The 21,673-nt window shown below is 53.5% G+C and overlaps 1 protein-coding gene across 39 annotated transcripts in view; it reads right to left on the bottom strand.

Annotated features, from left to right (window-relative positions):
* celf2 (cugbp, Elav-like family member 2) overlaps nucleotides 1-21,359 on the bottom strand; it is a 115,918-nt gene extending 94,559 nt beyond the window's left edge. For 23 of the 39 annotated variants that reach the window (XM_078101314.1, XM_078101317.1, XM_078101319.1 and 20 more), the window contains exon 1: nucleotides 21,113-21,359. In XM_078101314.1, the coding sequence (XP_077957440.1) occupies nucleotides 21,113-21,165 (53 nt within the window). In that variant the 5' untranslated portion in view covers nucleotides 21,166-21,359. The remainder of the gene's footprint in view (nucleotides 1-21,112) is intronic. The other 16 variants (XM_078101363.1, XM_078101364.1, XM_078101342.1 and 13 more) reach the window with 1 other exon arrangement.
* Nucleotides 21,360-21,673: the final 314 nt, after the last annotated feature.

Genomic DNA, 21,673 nt, shown 5'->3' with positions numbered 1-21,673 from the left:
CGACACTTAGTTGGCGGCGCCGGGTTCACCTGCGGGGGTCAGGTGACCTGACTCGTCTCATTTCTCTTCAGAATGAACAACTGCGCGGATCCACGGGAAACGTCCCTCGGGAGAACGTTGACTCATCATCAGTGTGAAGCCGACTCATGCGGTGATTCTAAGGCAGCGCTCGGTCAGCAAGTGGCCGGTAAGATCGTACTAAAAAAAACTAATAGATTATCCAAACATGTGTGAATGGAGAGACAGGTGAGACAACAGGGAACCTCCCACTTCCACGCATGTGCAACATAATTCACCTGGAAGTACGATTTGTCTCTTTTTGTCCGCTCGAGAAGCGCAAATCAGCCGCGTCTTGTCCCGCCCTCCGGTTCCCGCTCTTTCTGAACCACGGACTTTCTTTCCGCCCCAAGCGATCGCTCTCCCGGGCCGCCGGCCGCAGCGCTTACTCGGCGCCGAGTCCCCGGTGACAAGGCGCCTGGTGAAAGGCCATCGTGTCAGATCTACTGTCCGATGAAAGAAGCCGGGGAATAAGTCAACACCCCCCGAATGCCACTTCATCAGATGGGGAAGTAGCTCAGACGGCCACTAATCTCTTTAATAGTCTGATATTACATTTTAATCCCGGTCTGAATCCTTCACTCCTCGGTTGAGGCTGTCGGGCGAACGTCTGTCAAGGAGCGAAGACGGTAAATAGAGAAAGAGCGGCATCAAATAGACTCGGCGAGATTAAAGAGAGGGGGGGGGGGGGAAGCAAAACAAGGCAAAGGTTGAAGGAGAGCGCTGGAGGAAGAGAGATGGTCGCTTTATGGGGCGTCGTGGAACGCTGCCATTTCCAGTCAGAATTTACAGTGATGGACTGTGAGGAACCGAGAGGCAATAAAGTGATGTCGATGAGAACCGAGGACAAATTGATATGATCATAACATGTCACATTAAAGACGGGCCTGCCATCCATCAACGTGATAAAAGGCCTCCTTCATTCTGACGCTAAACGCCGCCGCCATTGATCTCAATGCTTCACTTAGCCGAGCGCTAACCATTTATGATAACTATCATTAGCCGGGGACGGCTGGCCACAATCTATCAGCGCTACGGTGGCTGAGGAGTCAACAACAACAACAACAACAACAACAACAAACACTACCCTCACTGATTCACTGCGATGACACGCTCTTATCTCACAGGGAATTAGGTAGAAAATGCAATTATCTCTCTTCTCATTATGTCATAAAATAATGCGACGCTGATGGGCTGACAGGAGGGGGAGGAGAAGGGCTGCCTAAAGATCCACGCTTGTTAAGTACGATTTGAAGAGAAAACTTGAGAGGGGGGGGGGGGGACAGAGAGGGGAGGGGGGGGAGACAGAGAGAGAGGGGGGGGGGGGAGACAGGGGAATAGCAGCGCTAACAGCAAACATGCTTTTAAATCACTCTTGAGCAAATCAGTAAATCAATATCAACTACACTGAAAAAGCCCAAATGGACAACTGGCTTTGTTTTAACTAATGAAGTCTGTGGAGGCCCCGTCCCCCCCCCCCCCTGTCACCCCCTCCTCCCCCCCTTCACTCCCCACTACCACCATGACAATCTAGAGAGAACGGACCGATGAAAGAAGCTTATGTCGAATGACTGATTTCCCATCAAATATTGTCCCGGCCACCAAACATTGTAGCGTTAATTGTATCACAGTTAATTAACGGCTATTAAATAAAAATGTATCTTAAATGATGGCGTGTCTTTAGCTCACAGCATCAATACTTCTATTAAGCGTTAGTTCATTTCTGAGAACGTCGCAGCCTCACCGAAGAGCAACAGGAAGTGGAGGAGCGTTTGTCACCACGAGGATTTAGATACAGTTTTCATGCACACACACACACGCACACACACACACACGCACAGACACACACACCGTGCCTGGCAGGCCGCATGCAGCGAGGCTGCTCCGGGTTGCCATATCATTTTAAACATCCATCAGCTCAGCAGAGATATCATATTAGCTCCTCATCTGCATACGGCGCCGACAGAATGACAAACGAGGGAGAGCCAGGGTGGGGGGGGGGGAGACCTCTTACACGGCTGCCTCACCCCTCCCGTCCCTCCCTCTTCTTATCCCTCCCTTCTAACCTCCAAAATTGGATCAGCACCGGCAGCGGTGTGCGCGTGAAGGTGTGTGCGCGCGCACATTGTCGCCGTGTAATCACATCTTTTAAATGGGAAAACGGACGAGTCTTCTTCTTCTGAGAAGGACGATGACCACGGGGACCAAATCTCTCCAAGTTCTCTGCGACCCCTTGACCCCTCGTCCGCCATGTTGTCTCGATATGAGACATTGGTACTAATCCTTTATAGTGATGACTTGTCTGTACTTTGGATGTCGGCTGCAGCCTTGAATCAGTCCCCGTTAAAGCAGGGGTTTTCCATTAAGCGTCCACGCCTGTTGTGACATCACCAGGAGGGGCGTGGCTATGTTTAAACCCCGATGCAGCCGTGCTTTTGTGCTGTGACGGTGACGTCGTCCTGGACCAGTGGGAACGTTTCATCTGGCCTGTAAAACAAGCACGCCCTTCCTCACGCGCGCGTCCTTGGTTTATACTTTGGAAAAATGGTAAAGTATTGAATGCTTCTAAACATAGAGCTCTGAGATCCACCTGCCCCGCCCCCCCGTCCCCGTCCCCCGTCCCCCGTCCCGAACATCTACAGAACACTTCAGAGTGGAAAGACGAAATCATAGAAAACTAGAACTATGCACAGGAACGCACTTGTACACAACGCCCGTGACAATGGCTGCAACGCTGCAACACAACAGGGAGGGAGGGGAATAGGGGGGATTGGGGGGTGGGGGGGGGGCAGTAGTATCCTCAGATCTGAAGGCAAATCCCCCTTGGTGGTAGTTCTGCTCGAGCGGCTGGCGCTGACACATGAATATTTCATACTGTTGATGCTTAAATCCCATCATTTGTGATGTGAGCGTGCGCGCAGAGTCATTGAAATGAGGGAGGAAGAAAGCGTGCGTGTGCGTGCGTGTGTGTGTGTGCGTGCATGCGTGTGCGTGCATGCGTGTGCGTGCGTGTTGATCTATAATGCATACTTTCAGTAAGTTCACTTGTGACACGCTCCGTTGCATCTGTATTTCAGTATCGCGAAAGAAGCTCGCGAGTGTCGTGGAGCGCACGTGCGCCTCCGAGCGCAGATTTCCCCGCGTTAGCTCATCCGCATGCAGCTCGAACCCCCTCAGCCCCCCCCCCCCCCCCCCCTCGCCCCCCCCGGGGTGCACGTGAACACGCAGCCCGTCCATACGGCGACATGAAGAAGAGCCTCTGCAGCCCGGGGAGAGGAGACGGGGCCAGTATCAGGAACTAGTTCACAAAACCAGAACACATAAGTGGCTCCTTTCCAGCAAGGGAGGGATGGGGGGGGGGCAATGGGGGGGGCGGGGGGGGGGCTATGACACACTGAGACGCCGTCGGGCCACAGTTGGGCATCGGGCCTTATCAGCAGAGAGGCAGCACGAGAGGAAGCCGCTTGATTGGCCGACGGGGGACTTTTACACGCGTTTGGGTACAGTGAGACGTGGGGGGGGTTGGAAAGCCGCCCCCCCCCCGGGGCAAAGAGTCCGCTGAGCAGAGAGACGTTGGCATTGAAGGGGTCCCTGTTTCTTCACATCAAATGAAGCGAAAGCGAATCGCCGCTCCGCTTGTGACGTTGCTGCCAATCAGCGCTTGTCGCTCCGCTGTCACCTCAGGGCGTAACAGAGCCCCTCTCTCCCCAACTCGGCCCTCAGGCTCTGTGCCCCACGTAGACCCCCCCCCCCACCCAGGTAGACAACCACATCTGACCCAGATTCCCCCATTCGGACTTCCAGATGCACCATCTCTAACTAATAGAGTGAACTCAGAATGGACTAATGGAATCAGAGGTACCAAGAAAATTAATTTACCATCATGTTCTTCCCAAAGTGTAACAGGGAGGGCCGGCAACCTTCGTGTAGCAGCGGCGCCGCGGGGGAAAGTAAACAATTAGAGACTCGGCGACTAATGAATTCTGTGATTAACGAGTGTGTCGGAGGTAAATCTCTACAAGACGAACACACGCGTTGCTCGGGCACGCGTGTGCACGCCAGGCGCTCCTTATCTACACGGCATTCATGGTTGAAGTGAAAATATTCCGCGCCTCTTCCAAACAGCCGCCCCCCCCCCGCCCGCCCGCCCGCCCGCCGCCATCCAGCAGCATGCTAACGCTGCACGGTTAAGTGAACTAGCAGCCTTATGCACTCACAGATTGATAATGATAGCGTGTGGAAATGATAACGCTGAGTGTGTGTTTGCATGTTGAAGAAGGCAGGTGAGCGTGAATCAGGATGGACTGCGTGTGCGTGTGCGTGTGTGTGTGTGTGTGTGTGCGTGTAACCAAGATAAGGCCAATCTGGTTTGTGTTACAGTCTCAGATAAAGAGAGAGAGAGAGAGGGGTGAGGGGTGAGGGGGGGGGAGATAGCGGGAGGGCACCACGGTGGCGCTCAAACAACCGCCGATGTCGCCTTGGCAACAAACAACATCTGGAGAACCCCTGCCGCTCGCACTCAAAGCGCTCGTGTTAGCGACGGATTATTGCCCCCCCAAAAAAACAGGACAAAAAAACGAACAAAGTGTCACTTTTTTACACTCTGCAGAGGCTCAATTACACACGAAGCCCAATGGACCGGGTCCCATCTGGGGAGGGTAATGATAAACATAGAGGGGCATTAGGGGTGTGTGTGTGTGCGTGTGTGTGCGTGTGTTTACGTGAATGTGCATCGGATCCAGAGGAGGAGGGCGGGGGCTTAATTGAAGGCTGCAGTGGCACAGCGACGGATAGAAGGAGACACGGGAGACGCGTCCCGCGTGAGAGTCCCACCGCGGCGTAATGACGCCCCGTGGGAGCAGGACCCGGGGCTGAGCCTCCCCCTCTGACTTACCCCCCCCCCCCCCCCCCCCGGCCTCCTCCTCCCCCCCGCCGCCAACTGGGAGGAGGTGTGGAGGAAGAGGAAGAGGAGGAGAGACGGCAGTGAAAGGAGGACGGTGGCGACAGCTGTCGGCTCCTCGGGACAGTAATTGGTTGGCTGAGAGAACGAGTGCTCACACACACACACACACACACACACACACACACACACACACACACACACACACACTACTGAGCCTTCGCCAAACCCACCACCCAAAATTGGGGTGAGCATTAGTCAAAACCCACCTGCCACAAGCACTCTGCCACCCAACCGTCTCACCCACGGTGGGGGTGGGGTGGGGGGGGTGGCGAAGGCTGGAGGGTGGGTGGGGGGCCTCATGCAGCGTGACACCTCCAGTCACATCTCGGCAAACAAGCCGTCGGACCCCCACACCCCCGAAAACCCGGGGGCCGGAGTGGCAGCTCTAAATGACACATGACAGCTTGACTGACAGGTCGGTCCGGGCAGAGGGAGGGATGGAAATATGAAAAATAATAAGCTGTAATATTATCCAGACAGGAGTGAAGAGGAAGAGGGGGGGGGGGTAAAGCGCCGTCCTGGAGCCGAGGCTTCCATCATCTACAGCATGTGCACAGACCTTCATTCCTCTTTGTGTGTGCAGATATTTATCAGAAAGAGACTAAACATCTTTAGATATGAGCATCCTGCCTCTGTGTTCATGATGCACGTTCACTATATGTTTCTTTCATTTTGTTTCGTGTGTAGACAATAAATGGCAGCATTTCATGAATACAAATGAGGAGCCATGAAATCCATTTTGCTGCACTTAAAATATGTCTTTTTTTTAATACATAACTGCAGCTGGTTACGCTACTTAAAATAATTAGCATTATTTAGCGGCATCATTTCTTATCGCCTGTGTTTAAAGTTTGACAGGATATCGTTTCTGTCGCTGCTGCTAAATTGATTATTTTCCCAGAAGGGTTTTCCAGGCAGGTTGAAAACGCCTTTGAAATAACCCCCGAGACCACGTTTCTTTCTTTTTTTTTTTTAATATTATTGATAAAACATATCAATCATCATATCGGCGTCCGTCTCCCCGGTGGTGGCAGATATGACCGTCCCATCAGTCATCGGTCGGACCCCAGATAATAAAGCAACTGGAAAAGGAAACAGCTCCTTTGTGGAGAGCAGAGAAAAAGAGGGCAGGAGAAGAAGACGAGGAAGAAGAAGAAGAAGAAGAAGAAGAAGAAGAAGAAGAAGAAGAAGAAGAAAGAGGTGTTAGAAACGTGAGACAAAGACAGTAGAAGGGGGGGGGGATTCAATATATTTTTAATCTAGCGGATGTAATCAGATTATGCGTGTGCCAGGAGCGACGTATTTCATGAGGAATAACCAGTCAGGAGGGGGGGGACGTGCACTTTGGCTGCGCCGATCTACATCGACACTGACAGATTGTAATAAATGCGCTGGGAGGCGCCCGGAGAAACACAATGCCGTGTAATCATTTTATCATGACAAACCGGAATTCCAATGCTGTCCCATGTGAGGCCGGCCGGGGGAAAATTGAATTAACTGTGAATTGCTCATGCTTGGGGAATGGGGAAGAGGGAGGAAAGGGGGCGGAGTGGGGGGGGGGGGGGGGGGAAGAAGAGAGGAGGATTTGGCCCTCTTTACTTCTGGCAGTGGTTTTCGGGGGCCTCTCGGGGGGGCTCAGCCGGCTTCACAGAGCGGCTCCGGTTTCAGCGGCTTCGAGCTAACGACGCTAACTCCGACACACGGGAGACCCGCCGCGCACTCGTTAGAAGAGACACTCCGGAGTGATCTGAAGAGAGAGAGAGAGGGGGGGGGGGGGGACTTCTGCGCACATCTGCCAACATCTGCTCGACCACTCTCCTGCCCGGCACACAGGTGTTACTAATACTGAGCTGCAGTTACACTTAATCCCTGAGTGGGGAGAAAAAGGGGGGGCTAGGAAGATTGGCACTTTGGCAACCACAGAAGCCAAAGTTGCCGTTGCGGCTTTGGTAAATTATTGCCTTCAGCCACCGCTAAAATAACTTTTTTCTTAACACTAGTAATGGAAAATGCCACTTTTAAGATGGTAGCTTAAGCTCCTTTTAAGAAAGTGGAGACTTAATAAAGAACAATGTGCTTTTCAAGAAGATCTTCAAGGTTTTTTCTTTTGCAGGGCCAAAGCCAAAAGCTACCATCAGGAACCATTTCCATGCAGAGATGCTTTTGTGGAAGAAATACGGTAGAAGTAGCATTGTTGAACACACATCGCCAGGGGCCGTGACCTCTGATTGTTGCACCACTTTGGCGGCGGTCCTTTAACTCCGCGAGGAACTCAATGCATCCGTCAGGGTTTCTCCATGAGCTACATGTGAAACCGGGACTGTTCTACCGCAGCCTGCAGCATGGCGCTAAACAGCTTAGCCAGCTAGCCAACAGCGGCGTGCTAGCTCCACATGTACCCTATACCTGCCGCATGGAGAGGTCTTTGTAATGTACTGAGTAAGAAAAACGATTCCATTCCAGCTCAATGCAACACGCGACGTATTTGGTTTGATAAAAGAAGGCAACTTGCTCCACAAAAAAAACGCACCTTTGGCTGCACGTCCTGGAGGAATCACCGCGACTACCGCTGAGCCCGGGAGTCGCTAACAGCTAATGCTCGCTCACACGCAGCGCCAGAAGGATACCGTCGTCAAAGACGACGCCTGCCGAAGTGTTAACATGAAAACCTGCCATCCACAGAAGCCTCATGCTTCATCTCAATTCCTCCCCTTCTTCTCGAATCCGAGGCCCCCACATGCAAGTTGAGTAAATGTCTCTGCTTTGATGGAATTTGCTGACTTTTTCTTTAATCTCCGCGGAGGTATTCGGCTCTCCGGAGGGAAGGTATTAAAGCTCTCTGCGCACACGCACAGAGAGCGAGCGAGGAGGATCTGCCCTGTGACTCCAGATTAGGGCCTGTCAAGGTTCCGGGGTCGCTACGGATGCAACCCAGATGCTGCCGCTCTACGCGGCAGCGCATCGCCGTGGAAACAGGAAGTGGTGACTGCCGAGAGATAAAGGGCTTGATTCTTCCCCCCCCCTGCTGAACGCTTCCCAGAGAGGAGAACGCACGCGCACACGCATACGCGTGCTACACGGGGCGACTGTGAAAGAATGAGCCTCTTCCTTCTCATCCTTCAGCCTCCCACACAATCCCTCTTTTTTTCTTTCCCTTCTGCCTCCGCCATCGCTTCCTTAATCATTAATATCACAGCTCTGACCCCCCCAGCCACCGAGGAGGAGGCAGGGATTTGCATGATTAGCCCCACTCGGTGGACGAGTCCCACTCCAGGCCCCCTTGTGAGAGCGTCCGGAGGGGGCCTTCCACATGTAGGAGCCTGCGTGGGGCTAGATAACCGAGAGGAAGTGCCAAACAAATGACGAGCGGCACAAAGAGGCCGCGCGCGGTCGGCGTTGCGGTAGAGTGAGTGTCGCCACCGGTTGAGGAAGGAAAGACGTCTCGCTTAGTGGTTTAGCGCCGACATTAACGGCGCGTCGGTCAAAGCGTCGAGACAAAACTGAACAGATTCAAATGAAATTGAGTCAAACTGAGTGATATGAAGATGAACATTAGTTCGGTTTCTGTAAGTAAGAACCTGGTTTAGAGATGCTGTTTACATCAAATTCACATTCTACCGTGTGTTGCGGGAGGAACTTTCACTTTTCTGCTTTCTGATGCACTTTATGTTCAACTTTTTATTTTTAACCTTTTATTTTGAACTTTTACTTTAAATTCATATTCCTCTTGCATGTTTTGCACCGCCAAGTCCAATTCCTTGTACGTCTGACATATTTTGGTAACAAATGTTTCCTGAAAATTGCAAAATAAGACGTAGTCTCTGAAGGGTGTTTTTTTTCCCTTTGGCACACACAATGTTTTTTACAAACGTTGAGGCGTTCTACATTCTGAAAAGACTGCAAACAGCTGTGCTGGACTCCGTCCAATTGATTACAGCATCTGGCTCCGCCCCCCGCCTGCTCAGAGGACGTCCAAAAAGTGCTTACGTGACTACGCTGGGACTCGCTAACGCGCATTACGAGTTGAATTCTATGGATGTATCGAGTCACAGTGACGAACAGGACGCGTTGAACACGCTGCTCGCTGCGCTTTAAATGCACCGAAGAGGCCGGATGTAAATCCCAGCCGGAGCGCCGTCGGCCCCCAGAAGGGGGAGAGGGGGGGCATTTGTGGGGACGTTGCAGAAATGTCACGTTGTTTATGAGACAAACGTACTCCCCTCGACATCTATTGTGTCCGTTTATTGACAAAAAAAACCCCCTTCTTGCCTCAAGGAAACGTGGGAAACTTTAATTTTTTTTACAGCATTGAGTATGCTTACAAAAATGTCTCCATTCAGGCAATAAAATCCAATACACGACTCCAGGAGCATTTGGAGAGGCGACTATTGTCACCGCGGTACAGACACTGCGACTGGAGAAAGGGACACGGGGCACAGCGCTCTCACCCAGGACGCCGCCATTGATTACAGCCGGGCGACCTGCGAGGCGATCAAAGCGGGCAAAGGGGGGGGGGGGGGGGCTAGATGGAGGAGGGGGACCGAAGGGGATGAAAGGATGGACGGATGCAACAGAGAGAGAGAGGATGTGCGCAGGAATAGCATTAAAGGAGGCGGCGGGGCGAGAGCACGTGCAGACAGAAGCCCACGTGGGGCGTCACTCATCTTCCCAACCCCCCACCCCACCCCCTCGCCCCCCCCCCATCCCACACCTGAAGCTCTGGTAAAGATTTCTCTCTTGGTCCAGTACATGTTACACTCGTTCCTTCATCAGCAGCTGGCTCGCCGGCCGAACCTTCGTTCCTGCTGCTTGAATTTCAGGCGCAAATCGAGGCGACGGCAACCGGGACGCTCACATCTGGTTTCACTCCGAGCAGCCGGAGGGGGAGAGACGGAGGAGAGGCCCGTGTGACAGGACGAAGAACGACTCCAGCGAATGGTCAGAGAAGCAAGCGGAGAGCCTCCATGGAAAGATCGGGGAGGGAAGTGACTGTCGTGGCTCAGTAAATATATATATTTATGCACGAGATCCAACATGAAACAAAGTGTTCCCGCTCTGCTCTAATAGGGTTCAACAGGACTTAGAGAGCTGCAATTGACCCGTGATAACCGGAGCACTTCACCGCCCCGCTGCTTGTCTCGACTTGATGAAGCTCTGAGGACCAAACCAAATCCACCGAGGGCCCCTCCCTTAGAAGTATTGATTTATAGGTGGACGGTGTGTTTAACCTGTGCTGCCAAATATCACTGGACTGATGTGAACATCTGAGACTGATGCAGACGGGCTTTTAGAGTGGGGGGGCGAGGGTCCTGTTTGGAGCTCATGTCATACTGGACAAATGGAGCAGGAAATACTTTCGTACGCCACAATGTGTTTCATTTTGTGAAGGAAATAATCGTAATACTTTAGATGTCTTTAAAGTCTTTCATGCATTTGAAATATGCTCATGTTGCAATATAATCTGCTAGAGGACAGTATGATCACAGCTGTAATGTTGCTTTATAAAACAATAAAGCATTTGATTCTGCCTCTGGGATTGTAACACCACAGACTGACATTCAGTAAACACAGATATTTACATTCAAAGGCTTGTGCATTTAATGTTTGAATCGAATACCGCTTGGCGCCCATGAAGGCCGGAGCAGTGGCGCGATGTCGCTCCGTAATAACTCGACTTACTTGAGAGCCAAGGGGGGGCGTTCGGGGGTTACCTCCGTCTCCCTGGACGCCCCCGCCGGGATCCGTCTGGCAGCTGCAGACTCAGGTGGAGGAACCGCCGTGGATCAAATGTGGAAGTGGAGCGTGAATAGCGGAGAGCGGGAAGCCGGGACATTAACTGCATCTGCCGCCCGTCCCTCCGCCTGGTTCCCCTCCTCCGGAGTCACTTTGGGCCCATCAGGCGTTTCCGAAAGGGTGTGAAACGGCGGCCCTGGGTTCTCATCCATCAAATCCACACGGGACGCCCGCCGCCTTCCCCACCCCCACTGTTGGAGAACAGGAACCACATCCGATATCGTCCTAGAACGTGGTCTCCATCTTTGCCAAAGATACCATCAAATTAAAGCCGTCCGTCGCGGATCTCCCCCCCCCCTCGCCGCCGTCTACCAACGGGGCCTGACGGATCGCTCCGGAGCCGGTTCCCGTCGGCCAGGATCTATTTGCGAGATTAATGGTGATGAGCTTGACAACAAGGCCCCGCGACGGGTCGCTTGCCTCTGTTTAATATGGCAGCGTCGCGCTCGCAGTCTCCTTCACAGCCCTCTCCATCCGGAAGAGCTTTAATCTCCCACCGGGCCTCTGGGCGACCCATCCAACAGGCATTTGCATACATCTGCATATTTCCCATTAGGCTCCACTTGTTGCCTTTTCGTGGAGAACTCGGATATGGTGATGATCACCCTCGACGGTAATGGTCCCATCTTTCTCTGCCTCTTTCTTTATCCCTTTTCTCACTAGCGCTTTTTTTTTTTTTTTTGCCGCCACCCCTTGATCCCCTTGTTTCCCCTCCGCCGTCTCTCTCCCTCCCTCTCTCTCTCTGTCAGAGCTGTGATCAGAGTGCAATATGGAAGTCTGATCCGGAGACAAAGGGGTGGAGCCGCCTGTTGGATCAGCGGCGCTGGCCATGGCAAACCATCTGGGGCCTCCGACTGCCTCCGGCCTCGGAGAACACAATAACAAGACGGAGGAAATGAATTCATCGCACAATGACCACGACGGAACCAAACTAATTAGATTAATATGTGATCAACTATTCAATTAGGCCCATTCAGCAGGCAGAGCTCCAGAGGTACGGGCACATGCAAATGAGATGAGTGAGCACCGCGGCGCGGGAAACAAATGCCCCCAAGAGAAGCGGCGATGACGGATGGAGTCCGACTACGTGTGCATCTACTGAGTGGATCGACAGGGAGCGAAGACCCGCTGTGCAGTGAGCGTACGTGAATCCGTCTCTGGAGGGTCGCTGACCTGCAGACTCATGGCGGGCCGACGCCGTTCGGCGGGAAGCGAAAGTCTTTCGTTGCGGCGCCTCGTCCGCCATCGCGAGCTGTTTGGTTTAGATTCGGCTTTCCGACGGAGCGACGATGTTTTCCCAGGAAAATACCGACTTGGTTTACACCCAATCGCATCGGTTGATTCATCGGCAGCGGCGTTCAAAAATGTGTAAAGGTGAATGTTTTCAGGATGAGATGAAAACCCCATTAAGGCGCCCCACACCAATTAGTCATTACAATGAAAGCCCCTCTTGGCTTCCTATTCAAAGGACCGGTAAGAGGAATCGCCCAGCATCACCTTTCCCGCGTGGCGCCAATCGAGCGCCCGTCACCAACCATCCGAGCATCTAAATGTGCATTTAATTGCGTCGGTTCTGGAAGCGTCGTTAAGTGAGAGCCGGGAAATACATTTCTTAATGCGACTTAGCGATGCCCGGCAAATCAAAGACCATCAAGCGGAGTAATGAGGGTGAGCGGCGAGCGCATCAAGAGCAGGGACGCGGCGCCGCCATAAACAAATACATATCTCTCAACTAGGCAGCGGGGACGGTGGGATAACGCGGAGGAACGCAAGGAATCGACGTGGGGGGGGGAGCGGGCCGGCCTCTGGGGGGGGGAGCGGGCCGGCCTCTGGGGGGGGAGCTGCAGCTGCGCACTGGCGGATTTTTAGGGCGCATTTCCTCCAAGCTGTCAAGTGCCCGTCAAGCTGCGGCAATAAAGGAGAGGAGATAAGGACGGAGATTTGGGATAGTTGGGACTGAGCCGGGGGCAATAAGAGCGGAGGCTTCCGGGGTGTTATCCCCCCCTCCCTCCCCACCCATTCCCCCCCCCTTCGCCTCCTCGCCGCTGTTTCGCAGCTCAGAATGTTCCTGCGCCCCCAAAGAGACGGGCTCATGCGACAGATTACCAGCAGAAATGCTGCTCGGGGAGAAGCTGGCACGGGGAAGAGATCCGAAACGCACAAATGTATGACGGCGCGCGTGTGTGTGTGTGTGTGTGTGTGTGTGTGTGTGTTGGGTGGAAAGCCGCATGGCATCCGGTAGAATAGCAGGATCAAAAGTAATAAGAGGGTGTCTGGCGTGAGGATGCAGCGCATCACTCACACGTTTGTGCACATTTCTCCGTCTGAGGATCTCCGGTCAGCACAGGAAGTGAAGTCCCTTTATTAAATGTTTTACATACTTTATATATGAATTATTGAAATGGTTCCAGCAGCAGCCCATCCATCACTAACAGCACCTGCCATTTATGAATTATGTGTTTTTACAAATTGGTACCGTTTATCCAGTGCACTTGAAACAATAGGATCCAATTTCAAACAATTGGCAACGTCGGCTGTGTGAAAGTTAGCAGAGCCACTGCTCATCGACCAGGGGGCCGGGGAGGAGGAGTGTGGGGAGGGAGGGGGGGGGGGGGGGGGGGAGCGTTTCCACTCTGGAGATGGGACCCCGAGGCGCTGGGGCGTGCCGACGACCGCCCCCCGGGACGCCTGTCCAATTACAGCTCAAAATGAGCCGGGAGAGCTCCGAGATGATGATGGAAGGAGTGAGAGGAGGGGGGGGGGGGGGGGGTTGAGAGGGGCGGCGGGGGGGGGGGGGTACCACTTGAAATTAATGGGCCAGGGTGGAGCGAGGCTCCCAGGGGGTTGGCAGAGGGCACCATCATGACATTAACTCCGCCCTCAAGCGGCCATTAGGAGAGCGAGGGGTTCCGGCGCAGAGAAGCCCCCCCCCCCCCCCCACCCGACCCCCCCGACCCACTTGTGACATCACAATGATGTCACCACGTCACTTTTAAGTTGCAAAGCCAGATTTCATTTGGACGCAGGTCACCCCCCCCCTAAAAAAAGTGAAAAATGTGACAAATTCTCAGATTTCAGCCGGTTTTAATCCGCGCTGGCGCTCGGGGGGGCGTTCGTCTGCAGAGTCACATTTGGGACGACTCTCCGAGAGCCATTAATCGGGAACGCGTTCGTCTATGAAGACGCTCTGTGCGTGATTGCCATTTAATAGCCCGGCCATACGTTCACGCTCCAGCCAGGCTCTAATGTGGCGGCGCCTAGCCAGCAAGGGGAGAGAGAACCCCGGGGGGGCATGGGGGCCTCGAAAAAACACCGCGTCCAAATTACCCGCCGTCCAAGTGACGAGACGGAGCGTTGTCGTTGTGTCGCTGTGGCGGAGCAGAGCGGACAAACGCTAATCTGTGGCCATTTAAATAACACCGGGCTGAGCGCCGACGCCGCGGCCCGAGTCTCAGCGTGAAAACACAACTCTTGTGTCTGTAAATAGGGTGTGAAAACGGCGTAACGGATCTGCCTCAGATCCCACCAATGAGAAAAGTCGGCAGGAGGACGGACGGAGGAGGACGGACGGACGGACAAGGGGACGCGTTGACGCGGGCAAGCCAGCAATACTGTTTTTAATAGACGCAGTAACATCCACGGCCCGTTAAGACGGCGTAACCACGGCAACAGACACGGGGGGGCTTTCTGCAAGAGGCGGAGACAGAGCTTCGTTTGGACCCGTGGCACCACGTCCTCAGAGAAGAGACGGAGGACGGAGGACTGAAACAAGCACGGTTCCAAGACAGAGAGCTAGAAATATACCCAGAGCGAGTGTGTGTGTGTGTGTGTGTGTGTGTGTGTGTGTGTGTGTGTGTGTGCAGTCTAATGAGTCACATTGTGGAGACTCTCTTGGGGGCATCAAGCAGGTTGAACGGTTACATTTTTAGGTTAAGATTTGATTGGTAGTTATGGATTAGATAAGTCTTTGGGGAATGAAAATCAATGCAATATCCTTATAGACACATGTGTGTCTGTGTGTGTCTGTGTGTGTGTGTGTGTGTTCATGAATATCCTCAATATGTTTGACACTAAACTCTACAGGAAGAACTGAGCTTTCTTCTTCCCACTTCATATGCATGCCTGTCTTTATCTGTCACACACACACACACACACACACACACACACACACACACGCACACGCACACGCGCGCACACACACACACACACACACACACACACGCACACGCGCGCACACACACACACACACACACAGTGTGAGCCGTAATGACCATGATGGCTCCAGGGCTCCTTCTCGAGTCATCTGACTGTGAGCAGAACATTAAGCAACAGTCCACTTCCATAAAACACACACTGTTTCTGCAGCTGCAGTAACGCCAACTGTGCCCCCCCTCCCCCCCTCGCCTCCCCCGTCCCTCCCCCCTCCCCCCCTGTGTTGGACAGCTCAGCTGGGCGAAGCAGAAGTACAACTGCTCACTACTCCTTGACTGCTGTGAAACGTCGTGAGTGTGAGGTCATTGGGCACAAATCGATGGTTTGATAAAAACTCCTCATAATATGATGAAGCAACACTCCACAGTCAACGGTAGCTGTGAAGTCTTTCTATTATTTGGTCCAAACACTGTTTAAAATCAGTGACGTGGGGAAAAAGTTGACCCTTTAGAGTTAAGTAATCAGGACCCTTAACAGCTGCAGTCACATGCTCATGAAGCAGCCAATCACAGCTCAGAACCAGCAGCCTGTGTCACAACGCAACGTGTTGCAACGGTGCTTTGTCACTTCCTGCTGAGGAGGGAAAGCTTTTTGATTGTTGTGTCTCCTGCAGCTCGACGGCGGGTTTTTAAAGCTCAAAATGTCCAGCGAGGCAGTGAGTCACGGTCGGCCGGTGCTGTCGTAGCGCGCCGCTAATCCATCGATAGGCCGCTCACGTAAAGCGCTTCTCGTGTCAGCGAAGTCGCTGTTTCCGCCTCGCGTGAAGCCAGCGGTCAACAGTGCGCAACGCAGCTGACCCCCCCAGGAGTCAGCTTAAATCTCAGTCTCAGTCTGGAGCCCCGTGACCTCTGACCCCAACCCTCCTAAATCCCCGGGGATCGATACCACGCGCGTTGTGTCCAGCTCAGTGATCAGTGAGCCCCCGGCAGCCAATCAGCTGAGCTCCTGCACGCAGCTCGTCTCTATTTCGCCTCCATTCTCTCCCCTCCTTCCCCCCCCCCCGGGGTCACCGCCTGCACGCCGTGACCCTTCCGCAGCCCGGGACGAGGGAGACGGCGGCTGAGCGCGGCGCCCTCGTGACTCGCCGGGCCGCCCCCGATTCATTGGCTCCGCCTCTCACCCTCTCGTCATTCTTCTGAATATCGTCACCTTATTACGTCCGGTGTGCCGAGCCGAAGCACCGACGAAGGGGAGAACGTGCGCGTCTCCATGAAGATGCCTGGTTTCCCTCACAGGTGGACCTCTGGTACCTGGTACCTCCTCCAAAACAAAAGGCCTCCCTGTGATTGGTCGCCTCTTCACTCGGGCCCGGGTCATGCATTGTTTCTTCTTCTCTGGTTCACTCTGAGCATCCATCGGTCGCACAAAGACTTTTTCTTATTTTCACCGGGTGGTTTGCCAATATTTTCCTTTCCATCGCTGACTCCCCCCCTCCTCCCCCCCCCCATCCCTTCTCCTCCCATCCCCCCTCCCTCCTCTCTCTCTTTCCTCATCCCTCTTCTCTTTTATTCAGTTTAGCTTCCCGTTTCTGTTGCAACCAAAAACGGTTTATTTATTCAGCCGAGATCTATCCCCCCCCCCCCCCCCTCCTGGACCCCCCCCAGCCCCCTCACCCCCCCTTCCTCCTCCCCCTTTTGGTCACCTGCTTATAGGCGATGAGAGAAAGGAGGCAGGTGAGATTTAGAGGCGATGGGGAGAGAAAAGACGGGATTTAAAAACAGGCGGAGGAGAGAGTCCACACTTGACTTCCTGTGTCTCTAGAGCCGATCGGCAAGGAGGAGGTTGTGTGTCACCGCAGGACACACACACACACACACGTGGGCACAGACACACACCCAGGTAAGGTACAAGGAGCCTTCATGGCTCTGGCCTTCGAGAGAATAAGACTGTAACAAAGTATCTCACTGAAAAACAGCCTGGGGGAATGATTAGTGTGTGTGTGTGTGTGTGTTTGTCTGTCCGCGTGTGTGTGTGTGTGTGTGTGTGTGTGTGTGTGAGTACGACAGTGAGAGGGTTGGTAAAGGAGAGAGTGTGTGAGCAACAGAGATAGAGTGCCGTGCTCCAGGTGGTGCATTATTAAACAGATTTGTCACGTTGGGCCAATGGCATTAAGAGCACGCGTGTGTGTGTGTGTGCGCGTGTGCGTGTGTGTGTGTGTGTGTGTGTGTGTGTGTTTGTGCGCTGGGTGCTGAGTGCAGAGGCTAATGTATAGGTTGCACCGAGCAGTTTTAAGTTGGGATAAAAGGATTATTCAAAGGTATAAAAAGAGAAAGAGTGAAAGAAGAAGTGTTTTTGAGACGCATTAGCTCATGCCTGCACACACACACACACACACACACACACACACACACACACACACGCACACACACACACTATCATGTGAGGTGCACTAGTGAAGTTTTAGAACTCTGTGTCTGCTGTTGCAAAGATCTTCTTTGTTCGGGGGGAAAAGAAGAGAAACTAAATGCATCAGCTGCTCCGCCGTCAGCAACACTTCAGTCACAAGAAAACCAGCAGTTATTGTCTTGTGTGTGTGTGTGTGTGTGTGTGTGTGTGTGTGTGTGCGTGTGCGTGTCTATTAGGGCAGGAGGACACGTCACTCACACCTCTTTTATTTAGAAATTCGTCCATTTTGCAAAACATTCGATGTGATCAACAAAGATAATCAACACTTCATGTGCACAATCTTCTGAGCAACACGGCAGATGTTTCTGATGTGTGTGTGTGTGTGTGTGTGTGTGTGTGTTGTGCACGTGTCCTCATGTGAAAGCCTCGTTCTCATTTAAATGATACAAAATGCCTGATATCTAAACGCGTGGCCGAGTTGCTCTAATGCAGCTCATTTAAAGGCCGTGATGGACTTTGATGTCCAGCTGATCGATCAATAGTTGACAACTAACAGCTGATCGATTAATGGAGAAATAAATCAACAGCGAAACAATCCGCTGTAAATCCCATAAGGGATCAACGTCGTATCAGAAACACACACACACACACACACTGAGGAGAGCGTCGCCTACAGGCACCTCCTCTTCCTCCTCCTCTTCCTCCTCCTCTCCCTCCTCCTCTCCCTCCTCCTCTCCCTCCTCCTCTTCCTCCTCCTCTCCCCTTCCCTTCTGTCACAACTCCTTTGTGTTTTTGTGACGCACTCTCGCCTCAACTGTGTTATTATCTCCTGCTGATTCCAGAAGGTTTCGGAGGAATTCAACCCCTCCCTCCCTTTCTCTCCCTCCCTCCCTTTCTCTCCCTCCCTCCCTTTCTCTCCCTTCCCTCCCTTTCTCTCCCTCTCTCCGGTGAATGTCGTGTATTGTTCTCCGCCCGCCACAAGGATTTGATTGACAGCGGCGGGAAGGGGAGATTGAATTCGGGGTCCCGCAACGCGCGTCAAATCGGGCCTAAAACGCCGACTCCTAAAGGGCGCCGTCCCGGTGGAAAGGGCGTCGCAATTAACTCAAAGCGGTGAGCTTCGCGCCTGAGATGGAGAAGAACTTTGTTCATTTCCAAGCGCAAAAATCTCCAATTTAAAAGATAACAAACCCCCCCCCCCCCCCCCGGAACATCTGCAGCATCGGGCCCGGAGCTGTCAGTCACCGCCCTGAGGAAGCGCTCTCACTCGCCGCCGTTGGTCAAACCGGAGTAATCTCCAGCAGAGAGAAAAGGTCTGGCCTGCAGATAAAGCCCCTCGTACCCCATGGGGGGGCGAGCGGGGGGGGGGGGGGGGGTGCCGATTCTAAAAGGGGGTCCCGGTAACCAGGCGGACGGATCAGCCCTCAACCCCAGAGGGGGGACAAACTCCTTTAGCAGATTAATTAAAACCAACACACCGGGGGGGTCAAAGGTCAAGCCCCCTTTCCCCTAGCCCGGCTGCTCCGGCACACCCGCGTGAGTCGGCCGATTGGTGGTGAGCGACGGAGCGGCCGGGCGGTGTGTGTGTGTGTGTGTGTGTGTGCGTGGATGTGTGTGTGTGTGTGTGTGTGTGTGTGGATGTAATCAGATGGAATTAATATGCATGCTGTTTCTCATTATGGAATAACTGAACTGCACTCCAGGTATGTGACGCAGCGCGAGAGTCCTCTGGAGTGTGTGTTTGCACACCTGTGTGTGTGTGTGTGTGTGTGTGTGTGTGTGTGTGCGTGTGCGTGTGATGATACGCCGCATGAGACGGAGAACGATAACGTTTGCTTTAACGTTTGTCGCCTGCATTAAGCACCAAACTCCACAAAACCACCTTGATCAGCCGCTTGTGCCGATGGGCGTTACTGAGTGCGTCGCTCCTCCGATGGAGGATTTTTGGGGAGTCGGCCGGGCCAATCAGAATCCAGCTCCTCATCGCCGCTTCCCTTTGTTCCACTGATTGTGGGGCTCGGCGACAACAACACACAAACACACAGTTTGTCGTTAGCTCTGTTTATGATGCGGCGTGTGTGTGCGTGTGTGTGTGTGTGTGTGTGAGCGTGATGCTGAGGTGACTCTCATCACGGGAGAGAACGCCACCGAGGAGCTTCATTACCATAAGTAATTGTGAAGAGCGCTCATCTGTGTGTGTGTGTCTGTGTGTGTGTGTGCGTCAGTGACCCTGAGAGAGTGTGAGTGACGGGCCGGCGGTAAGCCGGTCTTTATTAAGACGCGGCGTCTTTGGAGACGGACGGCTGCTCCTGCGTCTTATCCGGAAACGACGGCGGTTTAATAAAGAGGAGAGACGGAGGAAGGTAAATAATCCTCCTTCGCCTCCTTCCTTCTCTCCTCCTCTGCATCCTTCCCTCCCAAGGAAGGATCGGACCCGTCACCCGCTACAATGAATAAAACAAAAGTCTCACCGGATTTCTCGGGCAAAAGTTTGCGTTCCCGTCCGCGTGACCTTTAACCTTTCAGCCCTAAAGCCAACGCGGCGATCGGTGTGTGATTTCTTAACGCTGCCAGGAGATGTGCCCCCGTTAAGCAAATAGAGAGAGCGGCGAGGGGGGGGGGGGGGTCCGCAGAGGGACAGCAGCTATTTATGTGTAGTGTGTGTGTGCGTGTGTCAGGTCAGCTGCATGTCCTATTTCTCAGTCTGAATGGTCACCACTGCCTGTTTGGGAATGACATCATTTACCCATTTACCCCCCCCCCCCCCCGCCTCCCCCGTTGTCCATCAGCAGTTTGCTGAAATATGCCCGCTGTACATTCCACTCATCCTCTATTCAGGGTTTGTGGATAATGACGGTGGGGGGCGGTGTGTGTGTGTGTGTGCGTGTGTGTGCGTGTGGGGGGGGGGGTAAGTGATAAAAGAGGGGAAAGCAGCATTAAAAGAATCATTTGAGGGTCTTGAGGGTTCCGTCTCCGCTCCGCGTCCTGGAATCAGACTTGGTGAGAGTCCGTCGGGGGAATAATGACTTATTTATCAAACGGCTGAAATATTCAGCGCTTCTTAAAAAACAGCGTTTTAAATTCAAAGGCGTCTCTGCTGAGATGCTGAATGTTTTCACAATACATAAATCTACACCTTTGACCTCACGGGGGGGGGGGGGCTGCCTCCTCGCCCCTTAATGGATGTGCTGCTGTGTTGTGGTTGTGAGATGTTCGCTTCACGCGATCAGTAAACGCTTCAAGACAAATTCCTAGAGGTGTTTCTTTCGTCTTGGCGGCGGCGCGCGAGGCTCGTCAACATGTTGTGGGACTAAATAAGCACGGGGGGGGTGAGGGGGTGAGGGGGGGGGGGTTGGTCTTACTTCTAAACCGGAATGGACAAAGTTTTAGGAGGTGGTGATGGGGTGCGGGGCAGCACCGGGGGGTCGGGGGGGGGGGGGGGGGGGGGGGTGTAGGCGGACTCGTGACAGAGCGCACGAGACAAGAGAGGCAGAGCAGTTGGAAAAGTACGAGCGGCGCAGGTTAAAACGCCGCAACCAGTGCGTAATTACGCGCCGCCGTCGCCGGAACCAGAACCCTGGAAGGCGTCTCGCCTCCCACCCAGCGCCGCGTCCCACCCTCGTTTTCTCCCCAAATGAAGACCGAGCGGAAAGAAAACACACCGCGCCGCACTCCGCCGTCTCCGTCCCCGCCGCTCGCAAGGGGCCCCGGTGGCTGTGGAGAGACTGGCCGGGCGCTTACCTTAACACGTTCCAGCTTTTCAGTGGGTCCAGGTCTGAAATTATAGAAACCATGGTCGACTGGGCTGGGCAGCACCGGGAGAGGGAGGGGGTGCGGCAGAAAAAAGATCGAAAGAAAAAGCGGCGCAAAGGCTGTAAACTCCGTCTGCGAATGGCAGCGATCGCTCGGATGCAACTCGTCCTGGTGGTTCAGTGGGTGATGCGCGCTGTCACAGCTCTCTCTCTCTCTCTCTCTCTCTCTCTCTCTCTCTCTCTCTCTCTCTCTCCTCTCCCTCCCTCTCTCTCCCTCTCTCTCTCCCTCCCTCCCTCTCTCTCCCTCCGCCCCCTCCTGCGCTCTGCAGGCGCGTCTCTGAGCCTCCGCCGGTCTCTCTTTTGCCGGCAGGCTGAGGCGCGGAGCCCGTTGAGGAGGTAAAAGGAGCCGGAACGCTCGCGTGTCCATCTCCTCCTTTCACACACAAACACACACACACACACACACACACACAGTTTAAACTTTAAACACATGTTTTCTGTTTTCTGTCCACCTCAGCGTTCATTTCAACCTCTTTCTTTTTTTTTCAGT

This window comes from Gasterosteus aculeatus, chromosome 4 (assembly GCF_964276395.1).
Source record: "Gasterosteus aculeatus chromosome 4, fGasAcu3.hap1.1, whole genome shotgun sequence".
NCBI lineage: Eukaryota > Metazoa > Chordata > Actinopteri > Perciformes > Gasterosteidae > Gasterosteus > Gasterosteus aculeatus.
Note: the sequence above shows the minus strand (reverse complement) of the source record. Positions and strands in the feature narration are given on the sequence as shown.